Source organism: Micromonas pusilla (genome assembly GCF_000151265.4).
Source record: "Micromonas pusilla CCMP1545 genomic scaffold MICPUCscaffold_1, whole genome shotgun sequence".
Lineage (NCBI taxonomy): Eukaryota > Viridiplantae > Chlorophyta > Mamiellophyceae > Mamiellales > Mamiellaceae > Micromonas > Micromonas pusilla.
In genome coordinates this window covers 1,850,747-1,865,400 of record NW_003315882.1, presented here as the reverse complement: position 1 = coordinate 1,865,400, position 14,654 = coordinate 1,850,747, and the positions used below count along the sequence as shown (strand labels likewise).

Here is a 14,654-nt window from a genome sequence, read left to right as displayed (position 1 = left end):
AGATTCGTGCCACCTCCGATAAGAGCTCCAGGGATACGCGCGGACGGCACCGAGCCTCGCGTCGCGTCACATCACCGGCGCGCGCGAACGGCCGAATCGAAGACCCGAGACCCTTCGAGACGCGCACGACATCATGGCGTCCACGCTCGTCGCGACGACGCCGCTCGCGGCTTCCCCGCGCCGCGCGAACGCGTCCGCGCCGCGAAAGATGATGCGATCGCGCCTCGCCGGCGCCCGCGGCGATAATAATCCCGTCGTCGTCCGGGTTTCCCGAGTCTCCCTCACGGGTCCCCGGAGGACGCGCGCGATCACCGTCGCGCGCGCGACCGCGACCGCGCCCCCCGAGACCGAATCCTCCGCGACGAATGAAACCTCCGCCTACCAGTTCGACTGGGCCAAGGCGTGGTACCCGATGTCGCCGATCGCGTTCCTCGACCCGACGATCCCGAATCCGATGAAAGTCCTGGGCAAGTCCCTGGTCGCGTGGAAGTCCGAAGACGGGACGTGGTCCGTCGCGAACGACGAGTGCCCGCACCGCATGGCGCCGCTCTCGATGGGGTTCCTGAGCGAGACGAACCAGCTCGTGTGCCGGTACCACGGCTGGGAGTTCAACGGGAAGGGCGAGGCGACGCGCGTGCCGATGTCAGGCGCGTTCTATACACTGGTTCCCATACGACCGCATTGGCGTGGTGAACGCCGATCCTCAAGGACTTTGCCCGGCGCATCTCTCCGCTCACCCCTCGCTTTCAATCCCCGTCCTCGGCACCTTTCAACTCCAACTGACGCCTTTCAACTCAACCCCGACATTCGCTTGTATGGAACGACCCTCAGTCGACGCCAAGGCGGAGCGCACCGCGTGCGCGTCCCCGCGCGGCTGCGCCGTCTCCTACCCCGTCAAAGAGCAGAGCGGCGTGCTGTGGGTGTGGCCCACCCCCGGCGCGGACGCGTGGCTCGAGGCGAGCGCGGTCCCGGTCGCGACCGAGGCGGCGGAGTTTGGCGACCTCCCCGGCGACTGGGGCATGGTTGAACTCCCCGTGGGCTACGCGCCCGCGCTCGAGAACCAGTTCGACCCGTCGCACGCGGAGTGGCTGCACGCCAAGTACGACGAGATCACGGGTGGGCTGAGCGAGACGATGAACGTGAAGTTCGAGCCGATGACGCGGTTCAACGTGAAAGAGGGCAGCATGAACAAGATCGGGTTCATCGTTCAACACGGCGGGTACAACGCGGGGAATAAGGACGTCAGCGCCGAGCGGCTCTTCACCGCGCCGTGCTCGTCGCGGAGCGAATACAAGGACGCGAGCGGGAACCGGTACCTCTCCGCGGCGATTCTGTACACGCCCACGGAGCCCGGGCGGTGCCTCATGTTCACCAAGTTCCAAGCGCACACGCGACGGGCGGTGCAGGGCGCGGGCGGGAAGAAGATCACCACGGGCGACCGCGTCAACGCGTTGCTCTCCGCGCCGGCGCAGAACGCGTTTCGGTGGTACATGGAGTTCATGGTGAAAGATCCCGCGCTCGTGCGCGTGGGTCTGAACCACGGCGTGTACGGCAACGCGGCGTACACGCTCGGGGATCAGGACATTCAGGCCATGCACGGCGTCGAAGTCGCGATGGAGAGCCGGGAGAAGAGCTGGAAGCAGTCGTATTATCTGCCGTCGCCGTCGGACGCCGGCGTGGCCGGGTTCCGGAAGTGGATGGACGACCACGCCGGCGGCGGCGTGCGCTGGGCGGAGGGCGTCAGGGACGACGCGTCCAAGGTGAAGCCGATCGCGCAGCGTCTGGAGCGGTACGAGCGGCACACGCGGCACTGCCGCCACTGCAAGGAGACGCTGAAGGAGCTCGGGATTTTGGAGGAGCGGTGCGTCGCGTTGTCCAACGCGATGCTCGCGGGCGGGCTCGCGCTCGGGCTCGGCGGCGCGATCGTCGGGCAGGAAGGGCCCGCGGTGGTGTCCCTGTGCATCGCGGGGATCATGATGAACGCCGCGGAGCAGGTGAGGGACATGCAGAACGAGTTCAAGACGTCCGTCCCGAGACGGGGGGATCCGATCCCGAAGCTGTGGTGATTCGACGCGCGAAGACGGAAGGATTATGATATTTTCGCCAGAGGGCGTTCGCTTCGTTTCGCTGTGATGCCAAAGTACATTACATACTTCCCTACTACTGTACTGCATCTTCTTCTAGCGCGTGTACTCCGAGTCCGTCTCCGAGTACGATCCGTCCGTGTACTCCGTGCTCCGCGTCGCCGCGGTCCCGACGCGTCCCACCGCGCCGCCGCCGCCGGCGCGGACGAACGGCAGACCCATCGACGCCGCCAGCAGCGCGTTGTTCTCCGTGATCCAATCCTCGGCGAGGACGCCTCTCGGGATCGTCTTCGCGTACGGCTTCCCCGCGGACTTCTTAAGGAACGCGGGCTCGAGCTTCTCGCCGACGTACGGCGGGAACATGACCCCGGGCATCCCCGCGGCCGCGGGTTCGGGAAGCATGCCGAGACGTTGGTCCTCGAGCAGACGAACGAGCACGCTCGACTTGTCCACGGTGTACTTGACTTTTTTGTTCTCGATCCACCCCTCGACGACGTCCTCCACGGACATCCCCTTCTCCTGGCCCTTCACGAGGTCCTGCAAGAGCGGCAGCTGCACCGAGCCGTGGAACAGCGGGAGCTGGTACGACCCGGAAGCGATGAACTCCGTCCCGGGCTCGAACACGGGAAGCACCGCCCACCCGACAGATGTGGCGCTTCGCCCGCTCAACGCGCGGACGTCGATGATCACCGCGAGATTTTGCTCGTAAATCACGTGCTGCCTGGACTGGAACCCATCCTTCCACCTCGGCGCGACGAGCGACGACGACACCTCGGGTTGTTGCGTGAACATGACGTCGTCCGAGGCTTTGGACGCGTAAAACGTCCCCGGAGGGTAAAGCGACTGCACCGCGACGTGGAAGGCTTGCTTCGACAGCCTCGCCGCGGCGTCCACGGCGACGTGAAACCCGAGCTCCGGGGCGTACGGATCGCTTCGGCGGTAGTTCAGCGGGCGGTCGTTCGCAAACTGCGGGCGCTCGAGGCGCTTCGCCATCCACCGCTCGAGATCCGCCTCGGACATGCCGGATAAGACTTTCGGTTCAAACGTCGCGCGCGCGAGCTCGAGCATAACCTCGCGCACCGCGGGACCGGGAGACGCGAGCCGGTGCGCGTACAGGCGGCGTTCCACCGCGGTCGGGACGACCGCGCCGCTGTCGTACGCGCCGTCCTCGTAGGCGGGAACGGCTTTGTTCGCGGGCGAGTCCGCCCTCGTCGCGACGAGCGATCGGATGAGCATCGACGCGCACGGAATTTTCGGACGCGAGAGCAAATCCTTGAGGTTGAACCCGCTCCCGCTGCCGTCGTTCGCGGCGTAGATCGGGACTTGAAACCCGCCCTCTTTCAACGAGTACCCCTTCGCGCCCGTGGACTTGGGCGGCTCCCCCGTCTCCGGATCCACGAAGAACGGAAACACGACGTACCCCACGGTCCGTTGCTGCGACGTCCCCTTTTCGATCGTCTCGATTTGTAAGAGCGCCGTCGCCGTCGCGTTGTTCCACCGCCCAGTCGCGAACCGCTGCCGCGCGTGAAACCGCGGCGAGAACGATAAAGAATCCGTCTTCGCGTGCGCGATGAACTCCGGCGCGAGAGGCTCCCCGGCGGCGGAGATGACCCGCCCGACGATGCGCGTGATCGTGACGTTAGGGGGCAAGAACCTCGCCGCGTCCATGCACAACACGAGCCCATCCCCGGGTTGGTACGCGTCTCCTCTCTGCCCCGCGCCTACGTGCCGGACTTCTCGCCACGCCCTGCGAGGCACCCCGGCGACGTCCTCGTGACGGTTCGCCTCGTTCTGCGCGGCAGCGGCTTTGTCGCCGTAGGGATCGACGTCGTACTCCGGCGCGCCCGCGCCCGGCTCGACGCCGCCGCGTCGCGACGCGACGCCGCCGACGACGGGCGTCCCCGGCGGCGTCGGGTCTCGCATCAGATCCACCGGCTCCACGGTCACCCTCACCTCCACCTTCGCGCCTTCCATTCGCATCGTGCGCTCGGCGTTGAGCATCAGCGGGAGCTGAAGCAGCGGCGATACCTGCAACCCCGTCGGCGGCGCGCCGTCGACGCCGAGGACGGGCAGGTGCGCCCACGCGACGACTTCCTCGGGGCCGCCGGCTTCGTCTTGCGCCGCGTGGAGTTCGAGCACGAGCTTCGTCGCCGCGGTGACGATGACGCCTCTCAGCGTCACCCTCGCGCGCCACTTGTACCGCGCCGCGCCGTTTCGGTCGTGCCCGCTCGGCTCCAACAGCGGCCCGCGCGCGCGGACGCCCGCCCCGGACGCGTCCCTCGACACGTCGTGGCCTTCGTACGCCGCCGCGACGAGCCTCGCGGCGGCGTTTCCTAAATCCATGGGCCCCGCGCCTTCGAGAACGACGCGGATCACGAACCGCGGCGGGCCGCCGCCGCCGGCGAACGCGCCCCCGCGCGGCGTCAAGGAGTCGTCCTCGAAGTACGACGTCCGCGTCGCCGTGTACGTCTCCCCCGCGCCCGACGCCGTGACCTCGCTCTCCGTCGCGGAAACCTCCGAGAATTCGCTGCCCTCCATCGACGCCCGCTCCGGGACGGTGGCGAGCTCGGACTTTTCCTTCGTCTCCGGCGCCGCCGGCGGCGGCTGCCCGGGCGTGACGTAGGGCATCTGCCCGGGCGGCGGGTAGCCGTACGGCGGCGGATACCCGTAAGGCATCGGCGGAGGGTAGCCCGCGTACGGCGGCGGCGGCGGCGGAAAGTGGTCCTCGTGCCGGCCCCCCGACCGCGGGCGCGGGCCCTCTTTCAACTGCACCATCTCCGACTGCAACCGAACGAGCTCGACCTCGCGCGATTGCCTCCCTATCTCGAGCTCTTGCTTCAGCATCTCTTTCAGGTGCTGCGCATACAGGTTACGAATCTCCTTGTCGTTCCCGAGCTCCGCGGGGAGGCGAGGGACGGGCATCCCGGGGAGCCCTTCGCCGCCGCCGCCGCCGCCGCCGCCGCCGCCGTTTTTCGAGAGCTCGATCAGCTGCTTCAGGTGATTCCGCATCTCGTCCACGTCGTGCTTTAAATCGTTCGCGTAGTCCGGCGTCCGCGCGTTCCTTCCGCGGGCGTCGTCGTTCCCGCCGTTGCCTCCCCCCGCGCCCATCCCGTTCCCCATCATCATCGGATGCATCCCGCCCATCATCATCGGGTTCATCATCGGGTTCATCATCATCGGATGCATCATCGGATTCATCCCTCCGTACATCCCTCCGGTCCCGGGATACATCCCGGGATACATCCCCGGGTACTGCTGCGGCTGTTGTCCCCAAGCCCCGCCCTGTTGCTGCGCCGCGTTCGGGTTGAGCTTCGGGTCCTCGTACGGCTCCTTCGGCTTCCGCTCCTTCGGATTCGGCGGCGGATTCGAATTCGAATCCTCCGGCTCGCTCTCGCTCTCCACCCCCCCGAGCGCCTCCTCGTCCCTTCTCTGCCGCTCCGCGAGCTCCTTGCGCGCGGCGTCGTCCGCGATCCGCTGCGCTTTCGCCATCTGCCGCTTGTGCTCCGCCTGCGCGTCGTCCAGCCCTTTCCCCCCCTTGAGCGCCGCCAATCTCGCGACGTTGGCGCGTTCCTCCTTCTTCAGACGCTCCACCATCGCGACGCGCTGACCCTCCTTCACCTCCCTCGGCGTGCCGCCGTGGCGGTGCTTGTCCGAGGTGCCGTTCGCGGCGGAGACGCGCGAGAGCTCCTCGCCGACGCCGAGCTGCCTCTGAAGCAGCTCGCGTCGACGCTGCTCCAGCTCCTTCACGCGCTTTTCGTACGCCCTCGCCTGCTCCGGCGGGAGCTTCCCCTTCGCCATCGCGTCCTGCTCCTCCGCGCGTCTACGCAGATCGCTGACGTGCTGGTCCAGGCCTTGCATCCGCTCCTGCGCGGCTTTCATCTTCGCCTCGAGCGCGTCGTCGTCGAGCGACGTTATCGGCTTGCCGTGACGGTCGTTCATGGACCCGAGTCGAACCGTGGAGGTGAGAGGGGGCTTGCCGCTCCCTCCGCCGGACTTTGCCGAGCGCGGAGACGCCACCGCGGGCTCGCTGTCGCTGTCCGTCTCCGACGTGAAGTCGGACGAGTTCGTCTCCGAGTCCGATGAGTCATCGTCGTCGCCCGCGGCCGGCTTCGGCGGCATCGTTCGCGCGGGCGCGATTCGTTCGATCTTCTTCCACCGGTGATGGACGCGGTCAACGGCAACAACGGCCGCTCGGCGAGAGAAAGATTCGACCCCTCTCGCGGCCGCGCGCGCCTCGTCCCTCGCGCCGGCGCGCTCCGCCGCGCGCGTTCAGGCGCGCGAGCCCTCTCGCGATCGCCTCGCGAGAGCGATACGTCCGCGACCGCCGGGTGCTGCGGTCGCGCGGTGCGTGGTGTCGTCCGCGCGGACGGGGAAAAACACAACTCCTCCGGTCGAGCCGCGGCTTCTTCGATCCTTCGAACCGCGCTCGGGACCGCTGCGCCAGCGCCAGGTCGCTGCGCCGCGCGCGCGAAAAAATGTCTCGGCTGGCGCGGGCGGTCGGCCGCGCGCCACTCGAACGCGCGCCGGTTCGCGGCCCGGCGGGGAACCCCCGACGACCGCGATGCGCGCGGCGACAGCGTGCCTCCGCGGCGTCGCGCTCGCGACGCCGCGCGCGCGATGCGCCGCGAGCGCGCGCGACGACGTGAGACGCGCGTCGATCTCGCGGCTCCGGTTGGCACCGCGAAACGATGATACATCATTCGCGCGCGCTCGGGCGGTCCGACGGCGACGCCGAGGGTCCGACGCGCGCGCGATGGCGATGGCGGACGCCGCCGCGGGCGGCGCTTCCATCGTCGATCTCATAATCGGCAGCGGCATCGTCATCGTCATCGGAGAAGCCGGTGCGTCGTCGTCGTCGTCTCCGTTCGTCGTCTCCGTTCGTCCCCCGTCGCCCCTCAACCGTCGTCGATCGATCCGCTCGCTCCTCTCTGACCTCTCGCTCCCCTCTCCGTCCTCGCAGCCGCGCGCGCGCTCCCGGGGACCACCGACGCGACGACGATCGAGTCCCTCGCGCTGTTACCCGAGGACGACGACGACGACGACTCCGACGACGGCCTGCGATGGGGCGTCGCGTCCGTCGTCTCTCTTCTTCCGCTGTTTGGTTTTCTGTCGTTCCTGTTGCCGGCGCTGGCGGAGGAGCCGGAGGAGCCGGACGCGGACGCCGCGGCGACGAAGAACCGCTACCTCTCGCTGTCCGGCCTGTTCTTCGTCGCGTTCGCGTCCAAGGCGTTCGACCCGACGGACGCCGCGACGTGGGGCGTCGCCGCCGCGTGCGCGGCGACGTTACAGCTGGAACGCGTCGCGCGGGACGTCGAGCGCGCGAAGCGAAGCCGCGAGCGCGCCGCGGCGGCGGCGGCGGCGGCGGCGGCGGCGAAGGCGCCGCGGCGACGGAAGAAGAGGGCGCCGTCCGCGCCGAAGACGCGCGCGGTGTTCGACGCGGTGCGTGGAGGGACGCGCGGGCGAGGCGAGGAGGGGAACGAGGGGAACGAGGGGGGAGCGGACGCGAACGCGAGAGGGTGGGGCGGCGGCGCGGAGAGTCTCCCCGGCGGCTTCGGCGGCGTCGTGAAAAATCTCCGCGTCCCCGCGTTGCCCGAGGTGAAGGCGCCGACGGTTCGCGACGTCGGACGGACGCTCGGCGCGGCGCAGATCGCGGCCGTGAAGCTCCGCGGCGAGGTCGAGGAAGGGAAGATACGCGCGCGGATCGAGTTCGAGGAGATGGAGGAGGCGGAACGTCTCGAGGCGGAGGCGGAGTTACAGGCGTCGGAGCGAGAGAAGTGGGACGCGCGGTTTGAAGTGCGGAGCGCGACGATCGACGGGCTGAAAGAGATCGCGCGCGAGCGCGGGCTGAGAGGGTACTCGAAGCTGCGGCGCGCGGAGCTGCTGAAGCTCGTGGAGGAGGAGCTGTGGGGGGACGAGCCGTTCTCCGTCGGCGGCGTCGAGTACGTCGACGAGCCCGAGCCCGAGCCCGAGCCCGAGGGGAAGAACCCGTTCAAGTTTTGGTGACGGCGCGCGTCCATCGACGAAGGAATATCCCACTCAGGTACGCGCGCGTTATGATAGCTAGCTACGATCGATCGCGTACGTGTACGTGTACAACTACAGCGCGCGTCGTCAACCGCTCGCGGCGGGCCACCCGCGGTTCTCGTCGTCCGCGACGCGGCTCCACCCGTCCCACAGCCCGACGTCCCACTTCACGAAGCCCGCGTCGGCGCCCAGTCCGATCAGCTCTCGGTTGCACGACATCACGCTGCTCATGCCGATGATGTGCTTCGGTCGCTCGATCAAACCTTCGCGCACCGCCGCGTTCACGCGCTCGAGGACTTTGTACCCGGTCATCGGCGGGAGGTAGTAGTCCAGGAGGAGGACGTCCACGCGTCCGAACTCGAGAATGGCTTCGATCGGGTCGCGCGAGTCCCATCGCTGCTCGATGTGCGCGTATCGTACGCCCGCGTCGCGGAGCATGGACTCGATCTTGTACGAGTCCTCGAACGCGAGGACGCGGTAGGACGCCGCGTCCGCGGCGGCGCCCGCGGCGGTGCCGTTCCCGCCGCTCGCGCGCGTCGCGAGCCGCGCGGAGGAACGTCGCGTCGTCGTCGTCGTCGTCGTCGTCGTCGTCGTCGTCGTCGTCGAGAGTCGGCGAAGGACGCGCGCGGAGAGCGACGACGCGTGCGCGGAGGACATCGCCGACGACGCGCGACGCGGCGGCGTTCGCTCGCGGCGGCGACGAGCGGGGGGACGGGGGGGGCGGACGAGCCCGCGCGCGCGTGAGTGCGCCCGGAACGCGCGGAGGCTGTTGGTGAGCCATCGATTTATCCACGGCGAAAAGTTTCGGAGCTCCAAAATAAATAAGATAATCTTACACGGCGGCCGGCTGCGGCCGCGGCTAGCGCGCTCATCGCTTGATGACCGCGTTCATGAAATCGCCGCTCCTCCGGCGATCTAGAACCCCCCCGCCCGACCCCGCGCGCGACTCGCTCGGGAGCGGCGAAAACTCCCGGAACCCCTCCCCGCCCGGGTCGCTCACTAGGAACCCTCTCGCGCCGCCGCCGCCGCCGCCGCCGCCGCCCGCGCGCGCGTTCCCCGTCTCCTCGTCGCGCGGCGCCCGCGGCGCCCGCGGCGTCACCACCTCCGCGAACTCGAGCAGCTCCTCGACCTCGTCCTTCTCGCCGCCGTTCCCCCCTAGCCCGCCGCCGCCGGCGCTCCCCCCGCCGGATACGCCTCCAGAAAATAAATCCCCGCCCACCTTGCTCCCGAGCGTCGCCTTCGCGATGACCGTCAGCCGGTACGTCACGAGCGCGGTCACGACCAAACCGAACGTATAGAACGCGATCTCCACGTTCGACGTCTCGCCGTTACCGCCGCCGCCCGCGCCGCCGCCGCCTCGGCTCCGCGTCGTCGCTTTCCTCCCGGTCTCGCCGAGGTACACGTAGACGAAAGACGCCGGGAGGATGCCCACGGCGGAGGCGCCCAGGAACGGCAAGAACCCCACCGCGGTGAGACCGAACATGTACGAGAACGCGACGTAGGGGGATATCGGGGAGAGGCGCGCGAGCAGGACGATCTGCGCGCCGTCGCGCATGACCGCCTGGTCCAGGAGCGCGAACCGCGAGGAGTCTCTGATGAGGGTCGTTCCATACGAAGCGACGTCGGGGTGGAGTTCATAGGCGTCAGAAGCGGAGTTGAAAGGCGTCGAGGGTGGGGATTGAAAGCGAGGGACCCTGGGCGGAGAGAATCGCCGGCGAAAGTCCTTAAGGAACGGCGTTCACCACGCGGACGGGGTCGTATGGGGACCAGTGTATAGAACGCGCCTGACGAAGAGCTTCTCCACGAGAGGCCGCGCGGCGTATCGAGCGATCACGAACGAGACGCCCGCGCCAATGGCGCAGGACGTGCTCACGAGACACACGCCGATCGGGGTGCCGTAGATGACGCCCGCGGCGATGGACGTCCCGCTCGCGGCGCCGGGTATCACCCCGAAGGACGCGACGAGGACGTTGAACAGGAAGAAGTGGAGCGGATCTGCGTGGTGACGGATCGAATCGTTCGACGGTCAGCGACGGGCGCGGCGCGGGGAGGGCGAGGAAGGAGGGAGGGAAGGAATCGAGACAAAACGCACGTCCGAGCCGCTCGATGACGTCCTCGACGTTGCGCATCTTCGTCGAGGCATAGAATATCAAGCTCATGAACGACACGAGGAGGACCGCGAGCGTGAAGGCGCGGCACCACATCGCGAACCCGATTCGAGACTGCTCCGTCGCGCTGCGGACGCGCACGGGCGCGTCCGCGGGCGCAGCCTTCTTCGGCGCCGCCGCGGCCGATCTAAACATGATGCCGACGAGACGAACGCCGCGGGGTCGTCCCCGAAACCGTCGTCAGCGCGCCCGCGCGCGCTCGACCAGTGCCCGCGCGGAGGTCGAACGTCGAGGGTTTCGTCGAGACGCGCAGGCAGGCAGAGAGGCCGCTGCCAGCACTGACTGGACATTTCGCGGCTCGATCGGAGAATGTTCGGACGCGACGCCTCGCCCGGCCGTCCGCTCCTGGACGACTACTACGCTACTCGCTCCGCCGACCCACATCCATCAGCTTCACCCCGAAGGAAGCACCTACTCGTGCGCGCGCTACTCGCGACTCGCTCCCCCCGCCCCCCCGCCGCCGCCGCTCGGCGCCGGCGCCGCCATCGACCCCGTCCCTCGGAACCTCCCTTCGATGTGCCGCATCGCCGCCGCCAGCGCGTCGCGGTCGACGTACCCTTCCCCGAGCACGGCGTCGAACACTCGCACGACGCTGTCCTCTCCCCCCGCGACCATCCTGCTGTGATCAAACGCGACGGAGAGCACCCCCAGCGGCGTCGCCGTCGTCGTCGGCGCCTCGGCGAGGTAGATCTCCGGCAACCGCGCGACGGCGATCGCGCAGTCGTCCCCGCCGGTGACGATCCTGCGCAGCGTCGCGCTCATCCGCACGCAGTTCACGCAGTCGTCGTGGATCCGCCGCGGCGGCACCACCGGCGTCGATGGGAACCGCGCGTCGTGCACGTGGAGCGTCCCCGCGGCGCCGCCGAACGCGAACAGCCCGCCGTCCGCGTCGACGCACCGCGCCGGCTTCGTCCTGCGCGCGTCCCGCGGGTCCCCCCTCGTCGTCGCGGCGACGTCGGGTTTGGACGACGAATCGCGGACGTCCCAGCGTCGGACGATCCCGTCCGAACACGCCGCGTGGACGACGTGGCGATCGACGTCGCCGCCGCCCCAAGCGACGCCGTACGTCTCCGCGTCGCCGAAGCCGTCGGTTCTATACGAGCAAACGTCGGGGTGGAGTTGAAAGGCGTCGGTTGGAGTTGAAAGGCGTCGAGGTGTGTCGGGAGGATTGAAAGCGAGGGGTGATGGGCGGAGAGAAACGAACGCCGGGAGAGAAAGTCCTTAAGAAACAGCGTTCACCACGCGAACGGGGTCGTATGGGGACCAGAGTACAGTAGAACGCGCCTCAGGCGCCTGACGGGCGCGCCAAAGCGCGACATGTCGTACACGTGCACGCCCGCGCCGGGGCGGTCGCCCGCGCTCGCGAACAGGTCGGGAGCGCCGCCGCCGGAGCCCGCGCGGGAGCGTCGGAGGGCGAAGAATTGCGAGTGCGGCTGCGACGTCTCCGGCGTCGTGAGGAGCTTCGTGGCGACGCACCGCGCGTCGACGACGACGCCCGCGGACTCCGCGGCGGCGGCGCCGTCGTCGTCGCGCGCGTTGTCGCGCTCGTCGCGCGTCCCCTCCCACGGGTCGAGCCCCACGGCGGAGATGTCCCACAGTTTGATCTCCCCGGTCGCGGTGCTGCTCACGAGTCGGTCGGGGACGTCGTTCCCGCCGAAACCAAAGCCGAAATCGTCCCCGTCCCCGTCCCCGTCCCCGTCCCCGAGACGCAACAGCGCGCAGCACGTCACCGCGGCCTCGTGCCCGACGCATCGACCCAACACGCGCTGCCAGCCCCCCGGTCGTCTCGCGATCGCCCCGCGCCGCGCCCGCGGAGGCAACCCGATGAGTTTCACCTCGTGATCCGCCGAGCCGGAGCACGCGACGTCGCCGCGCATGTCCACGCACTGCGCGTACTCGCTGTGCGCGCGGTGCTGAATCTTCCGGAACCGCCCGCGGCGCCACTGCGCGTCGACGTGGGTCCCCGCGCGGAACGCCGCGCGCCACGTCGGCGGCGAACCGCCGCCGCCCAAACCGCCGCCGTCGTCGTCGGGCGAGACTTTCCACGCCGGGTGCCGCCGCGCGCGACGTTGTAACCCTTCCCACAACGCGTCGTCCGTCTCCGCGAGGTTCCTGAGGGTCGTTCCATACGAGCGAACGTCGGGGTGGAGTTCAAAGGCGTCAGAAGCGGAGTTGAAAGGCGTCGAGGTGTGTCGGGATTGAAACCGAGGGACCCTGGGCGGAGAGATGCGCCGGCAAAAGTCCTTAAGGATCGGCGTTCACCACGCCGACGCGGTCGTATGGGGACCAGTGTGAGATAGAACGCGCCTGAAGCGCGTCGACGCGCACGTCGTCGCGGCCACCTCGTGCGGCCCCATGACGCGCATCACCGCGCCCGCGACCTCGTCCGGGAGCGCGTCGAAGTCGAAGCGCATGCGCACGCTCGCGGCCGCGAGCCTCGCGCGCTCGCGCGCGGACAACAGATCCGAGCCGCGCGGGCATCGCGTCGCTTCGCGCGCCTCCGCCTCGCGCCGTCGCGATTTGTCGTCCTCCTCCTTCGTAGCCTCGGCTCTCGCGGACGCGAATCGCGCCGCCTCCCGCGCGCGCAGCTCCGCGAGTCGCGCTTCCTCTCGCGCGGCGACCTCCGCCTCTCTCGCCTCGCGTGTCGCCTCGCGCGCGGCGTGCTTCGTCGCCTCCGACCGCACCTCTCTCGCCATCGCCGACGCCATCGCGGCGTCGTCTTCGCTCACGTCCGCCACCGCCCTCGCGACGCGCTCGAACTTCTCCGCGAGCTCGATCGAGGGCGGGCCCGCGTACGCGAACGACGGGTTCCTGTGGCACCAGCTGCGACGACGACGACGGGCGGGGTGGGGTGGGGGGTTCAGCGGCGCGGCAGACGACGACGACGACGGCGGCGGGACCGGACGCGGATCTGGCGGACCGACGACGAGGGCGCGCGACGGACGCGGACGGGACGGGACGCACTCTTTCTGGTGGTACCGCAGCTCGTGGCACAGGTTCTCGAACTCGTCGCACAGCGCGACTAAGCGCGCGTGGTCGGCGTCGTCATCGTCGTCGTCCTCGTCGTGCCCCATGCCGGGGACGCGCGAGGACGACTGACGACGGGCGTCGCGGCGTCAGTTGGAAAAGGAACAAAGATTATTATTCGGAGACGCGAGACGAATGCAGTCATCAGTTTGGTCGCGACGGCGTCCGGCGGGCGGGGCGGGGCGGGGAAAACACTAGCTCTCGTTACATACTCTCGCTGCTACAAACAAAACAAAACGTCGCGCGATGGGTTCGCGTCGTCAGGTCGCCCCCACCGTCGGGCACGGTATCTTCATACGGTCCGCGTTCGCGCGCCGGCCGGCAAAAAAGTCGTCTCATCAATTTAATCGAATCGATCCTTCGCGCTCCCGCCTCTCACATTACTTCTTCTCGAACTCCTCGATGTAGTACGACAGGCTCTTCCCCGTCTTCTCGAACCCCACGAACTCCTGGTTCCCCGCCTCGAACCCGTTCAGGGTCTGCGTCGCGAAGTACACCCCCGCGAGGATGCCGCACGCGAGGAGAATACCCGGGATGCCGCCGAGTCCCCGCTTCGCGTACTTGTCCGAGGTGGGCGACTCGGTGTACAGCTGCTTGGGCTCGATTGCGAAGATGTTCCCGGACCCGGAGTTGTCCGCGTTGATGTAGCCGGTCGTGCGGTCGATCGTCTCCTTCGCGGTCGTGATCACGGAGACGCGCGCTCTCGTTTGGAGCGGCCTGCGAGGCGGGGAGAGGCGGGGAGAGGGAGGGAGAATAAATAAAACAAGATCCGTCGGTCGCCGCGCGCGGCGGGTCGAGATGACGTGCCAGGGTGGCGGGGGCGCGCGGACGCGCGCGCGGGGAACGGCGCGCCCGCGGACGCGACCGTCGTCGATCCGCGCGCGTATCGTTTCCGCGAGGGACGCGCGCGCTCGGGACCGCGCGGCCGCGGACGGCGCGACGACAACCGGCGGGGGATCCGACGCCGCGGACGGAGGGTTATCCCCGACCGCGCGTTCGCGCGCGGATGTCTACGTGGACACGGACCTGGACGCGAGCGCGCGCGTGGTCTTGCGCGACGTCAGAGACGTCGTCGCGACCTTGGGCGCGGCGTAGACGGCGTTGGAGCTGGCGAGGGCGTTCATCGTGTTCGGTGCGTGGCTCGTGTGGCGCGCGCGGGAGTGCAGTGCGCGCGACGCCGCGTCGTCCCACGCCCTGCTCGAGCCTGCGGTCGCCAAACGCCAATCATTGGCGCGCGAATTTCGGCTCCGGGACGTCGGTGGAAAACGGCCGGTGAACCGGGTGAGATTTGTTTCCGTCGATCGGTCGTTCGGTTCAGTCGAGGCGTTCACCGGCTGTGTTGAAACCAAAA

The 14,654-nt window shown here is 68.9% G+C and overlaps 9 protein-coding genes across 9 annotated transcripts; 3 read left to right on the top strand and 6 right to left on the bottom strand.

The window, feature by feature from the left end:
• The first annotated feature begins 97 nt into the window (after positions 1-97).
• Positions 98-2,162, top strand: TIC55-5 (chloroplast envelope protein translocase family). Its single transcript, XM_003055699.1, has 2 exons — positions 98-647; positions 832-2,162. The coding sequence occupies exons 1-2, from the start codon at positions 134-136 to the stop codon at positions 2,064-2,066; spliced, it is 1,749 nt and encodes a 582-aa protein (XP_003055745.1). The 5' UTR covers positions 98-133; the 3' UTR covers positions 2,067-2,162.
• Positions 2,163-2,180: 18 nt separating this feature from the next.
• MICPUCDRAFT_61764 (uncharacterized protein) lies at positions 2,181-4,085 on the bottom strand (the record flags this gene model as incomplete). The annotated part of the gene is made up of 1 exon (XM_003055177.1): positions 2,181-4,085. The coding sequence occupies one exon, from the start codon at positions 4,083-4,085 to the stop codon at positions 2,181-2,183; it is 1,905 nt and encodes a 634-aa protein (XP_003055223.1).
• Positions 4,086-4,583: 498 nt separating this feature from the next.
• MICPUCDRAFT_61762 (uncharacterized protein) lies at positions 4,584-6,203 on the bottom strand (the record flags this gene model as incomplete). Its single annotated transcript, XM_003055176.1, is given in 2 exon segments — positions 4,584-5,044; positions 5,046-6,203. Coding segments are annotated over 2 exon segments (1,269 nt in total). The 3' UTR covers positions 4,584-4,933.
• A 634-nt stretch (positions 6,204-6,837) lies between these two features.
• On the top strand, positions 6,838-8,087 carry MICPUCDRAFT_50749 (uncharacterized protein; the record flags this gene model as incomplete). Its single annotated transcript, XM_003055698.1, has 2 exons — positions 6,838-6,925; positions 7,045-8,087. 2 exons carry the CDS (start codon positions 6,838-6,840, stop codon positions 8,085-8,087), a joined length of 1,131 nt encoding a protein of 376 aa, XP_003055744.1.
• A 108-nt stretch (positions 8,088-8,195) lies between these two features.
• On the bottom strand, positions 8,196-8,765 carry MICPUCDRAFT_50748 (uncharacterized protein; the record flags this gene model as incomplete). Its single annotated transcript, XM_003055175.1, has 1 exon — positions 8,196-8,765. The coding sequence occupies one exon, from the start codon at positions 8,763-8,765 to the stop codon at positions 8,196-8,198; it is 570 nt and encodes a 189-aa protein (XP_003055221.1).
• Positions 8,766-8,976: 211 nt separating this feature from the next.
• On the bottom strand, positions 8,977-10,411 carry MICPUCDRAFT_50747 (uncharacterized protein; the record flags this gene model as incomplete). Its single annotated transcript, XM_003055174.1, has 3 exons — positions 8,977-9,698; positions 9,876-10,103; positions 10,201-10,411. 3 exons carry the CDS (start codon positions 10,409-10,411, stop codon positions 8,977-8,979), a joined length of 1,161 nt encoding a protein of 386 aa, XP_003055220.1.
• A 161-nt stretch (positions 10,412-10,572) lies between these two features.
• On the top strand, positions 10,573-11,419 carry MICPUCDRAFT_61761 (uncharacterized protein; the record flags this gene model as incomplete). The annotated part of the gene is made up of 1 exon (XM_003055697.1): positions 10,573-11,419. Exon 1 carries the CDS (start codon positions 10,586-10,588, stop codon positions 11,417-11,419), a length of 834 nt encoding a protein of 277 aa, XP_003055743.1. The 5' UTR covers positions 10,573-10,585.
• A 92-nt stretch (positions 11,420-11,511) lies between these two features.
• MICPUCDRAFT_61760 (uncharacterized protein) lies at positions 11,512-13,350 on the bottom strand (the record flags this gene model as incomplete). Its single annotated transcript, XM_003055173.1, has 2 exons — positions 11,512-12,388; positions 12,584-13,350. 2 exons carry the CDS (start codon positions 13,348-13,350, stop codon positions 11,512-11,514), a joined length of 1,644 nt encoding a protein of 547 aa, XP_003055219.1.
• A 135-nt stretch (positions 13,351-13,485) lies between these two features.
• On the bottom strand, positions 13,486-14,462 carry MICPUCDRAFT_50745 (uncharacterized protein). The gene is made up of 2 exons (XM_003055172.1): positions 14,330-14,462; positions 13,486-14,020 (listed from the first exon to the last, which is right to left on the bottom strand). Exons 1-2 carry the CDS (start codon positions 14,425-14,427, stop codon positions 13,684-13,686), a joined length of 435 nt encoding a protein of 144 aa, XP_003055218.1. The 5' UTR covers positions 14,428-14,462; the 3' UTR covers positions 13,486-13,683.
• Between the last annotated feature and the right edge of the window lie 192 nt (positions 14,463-14,654).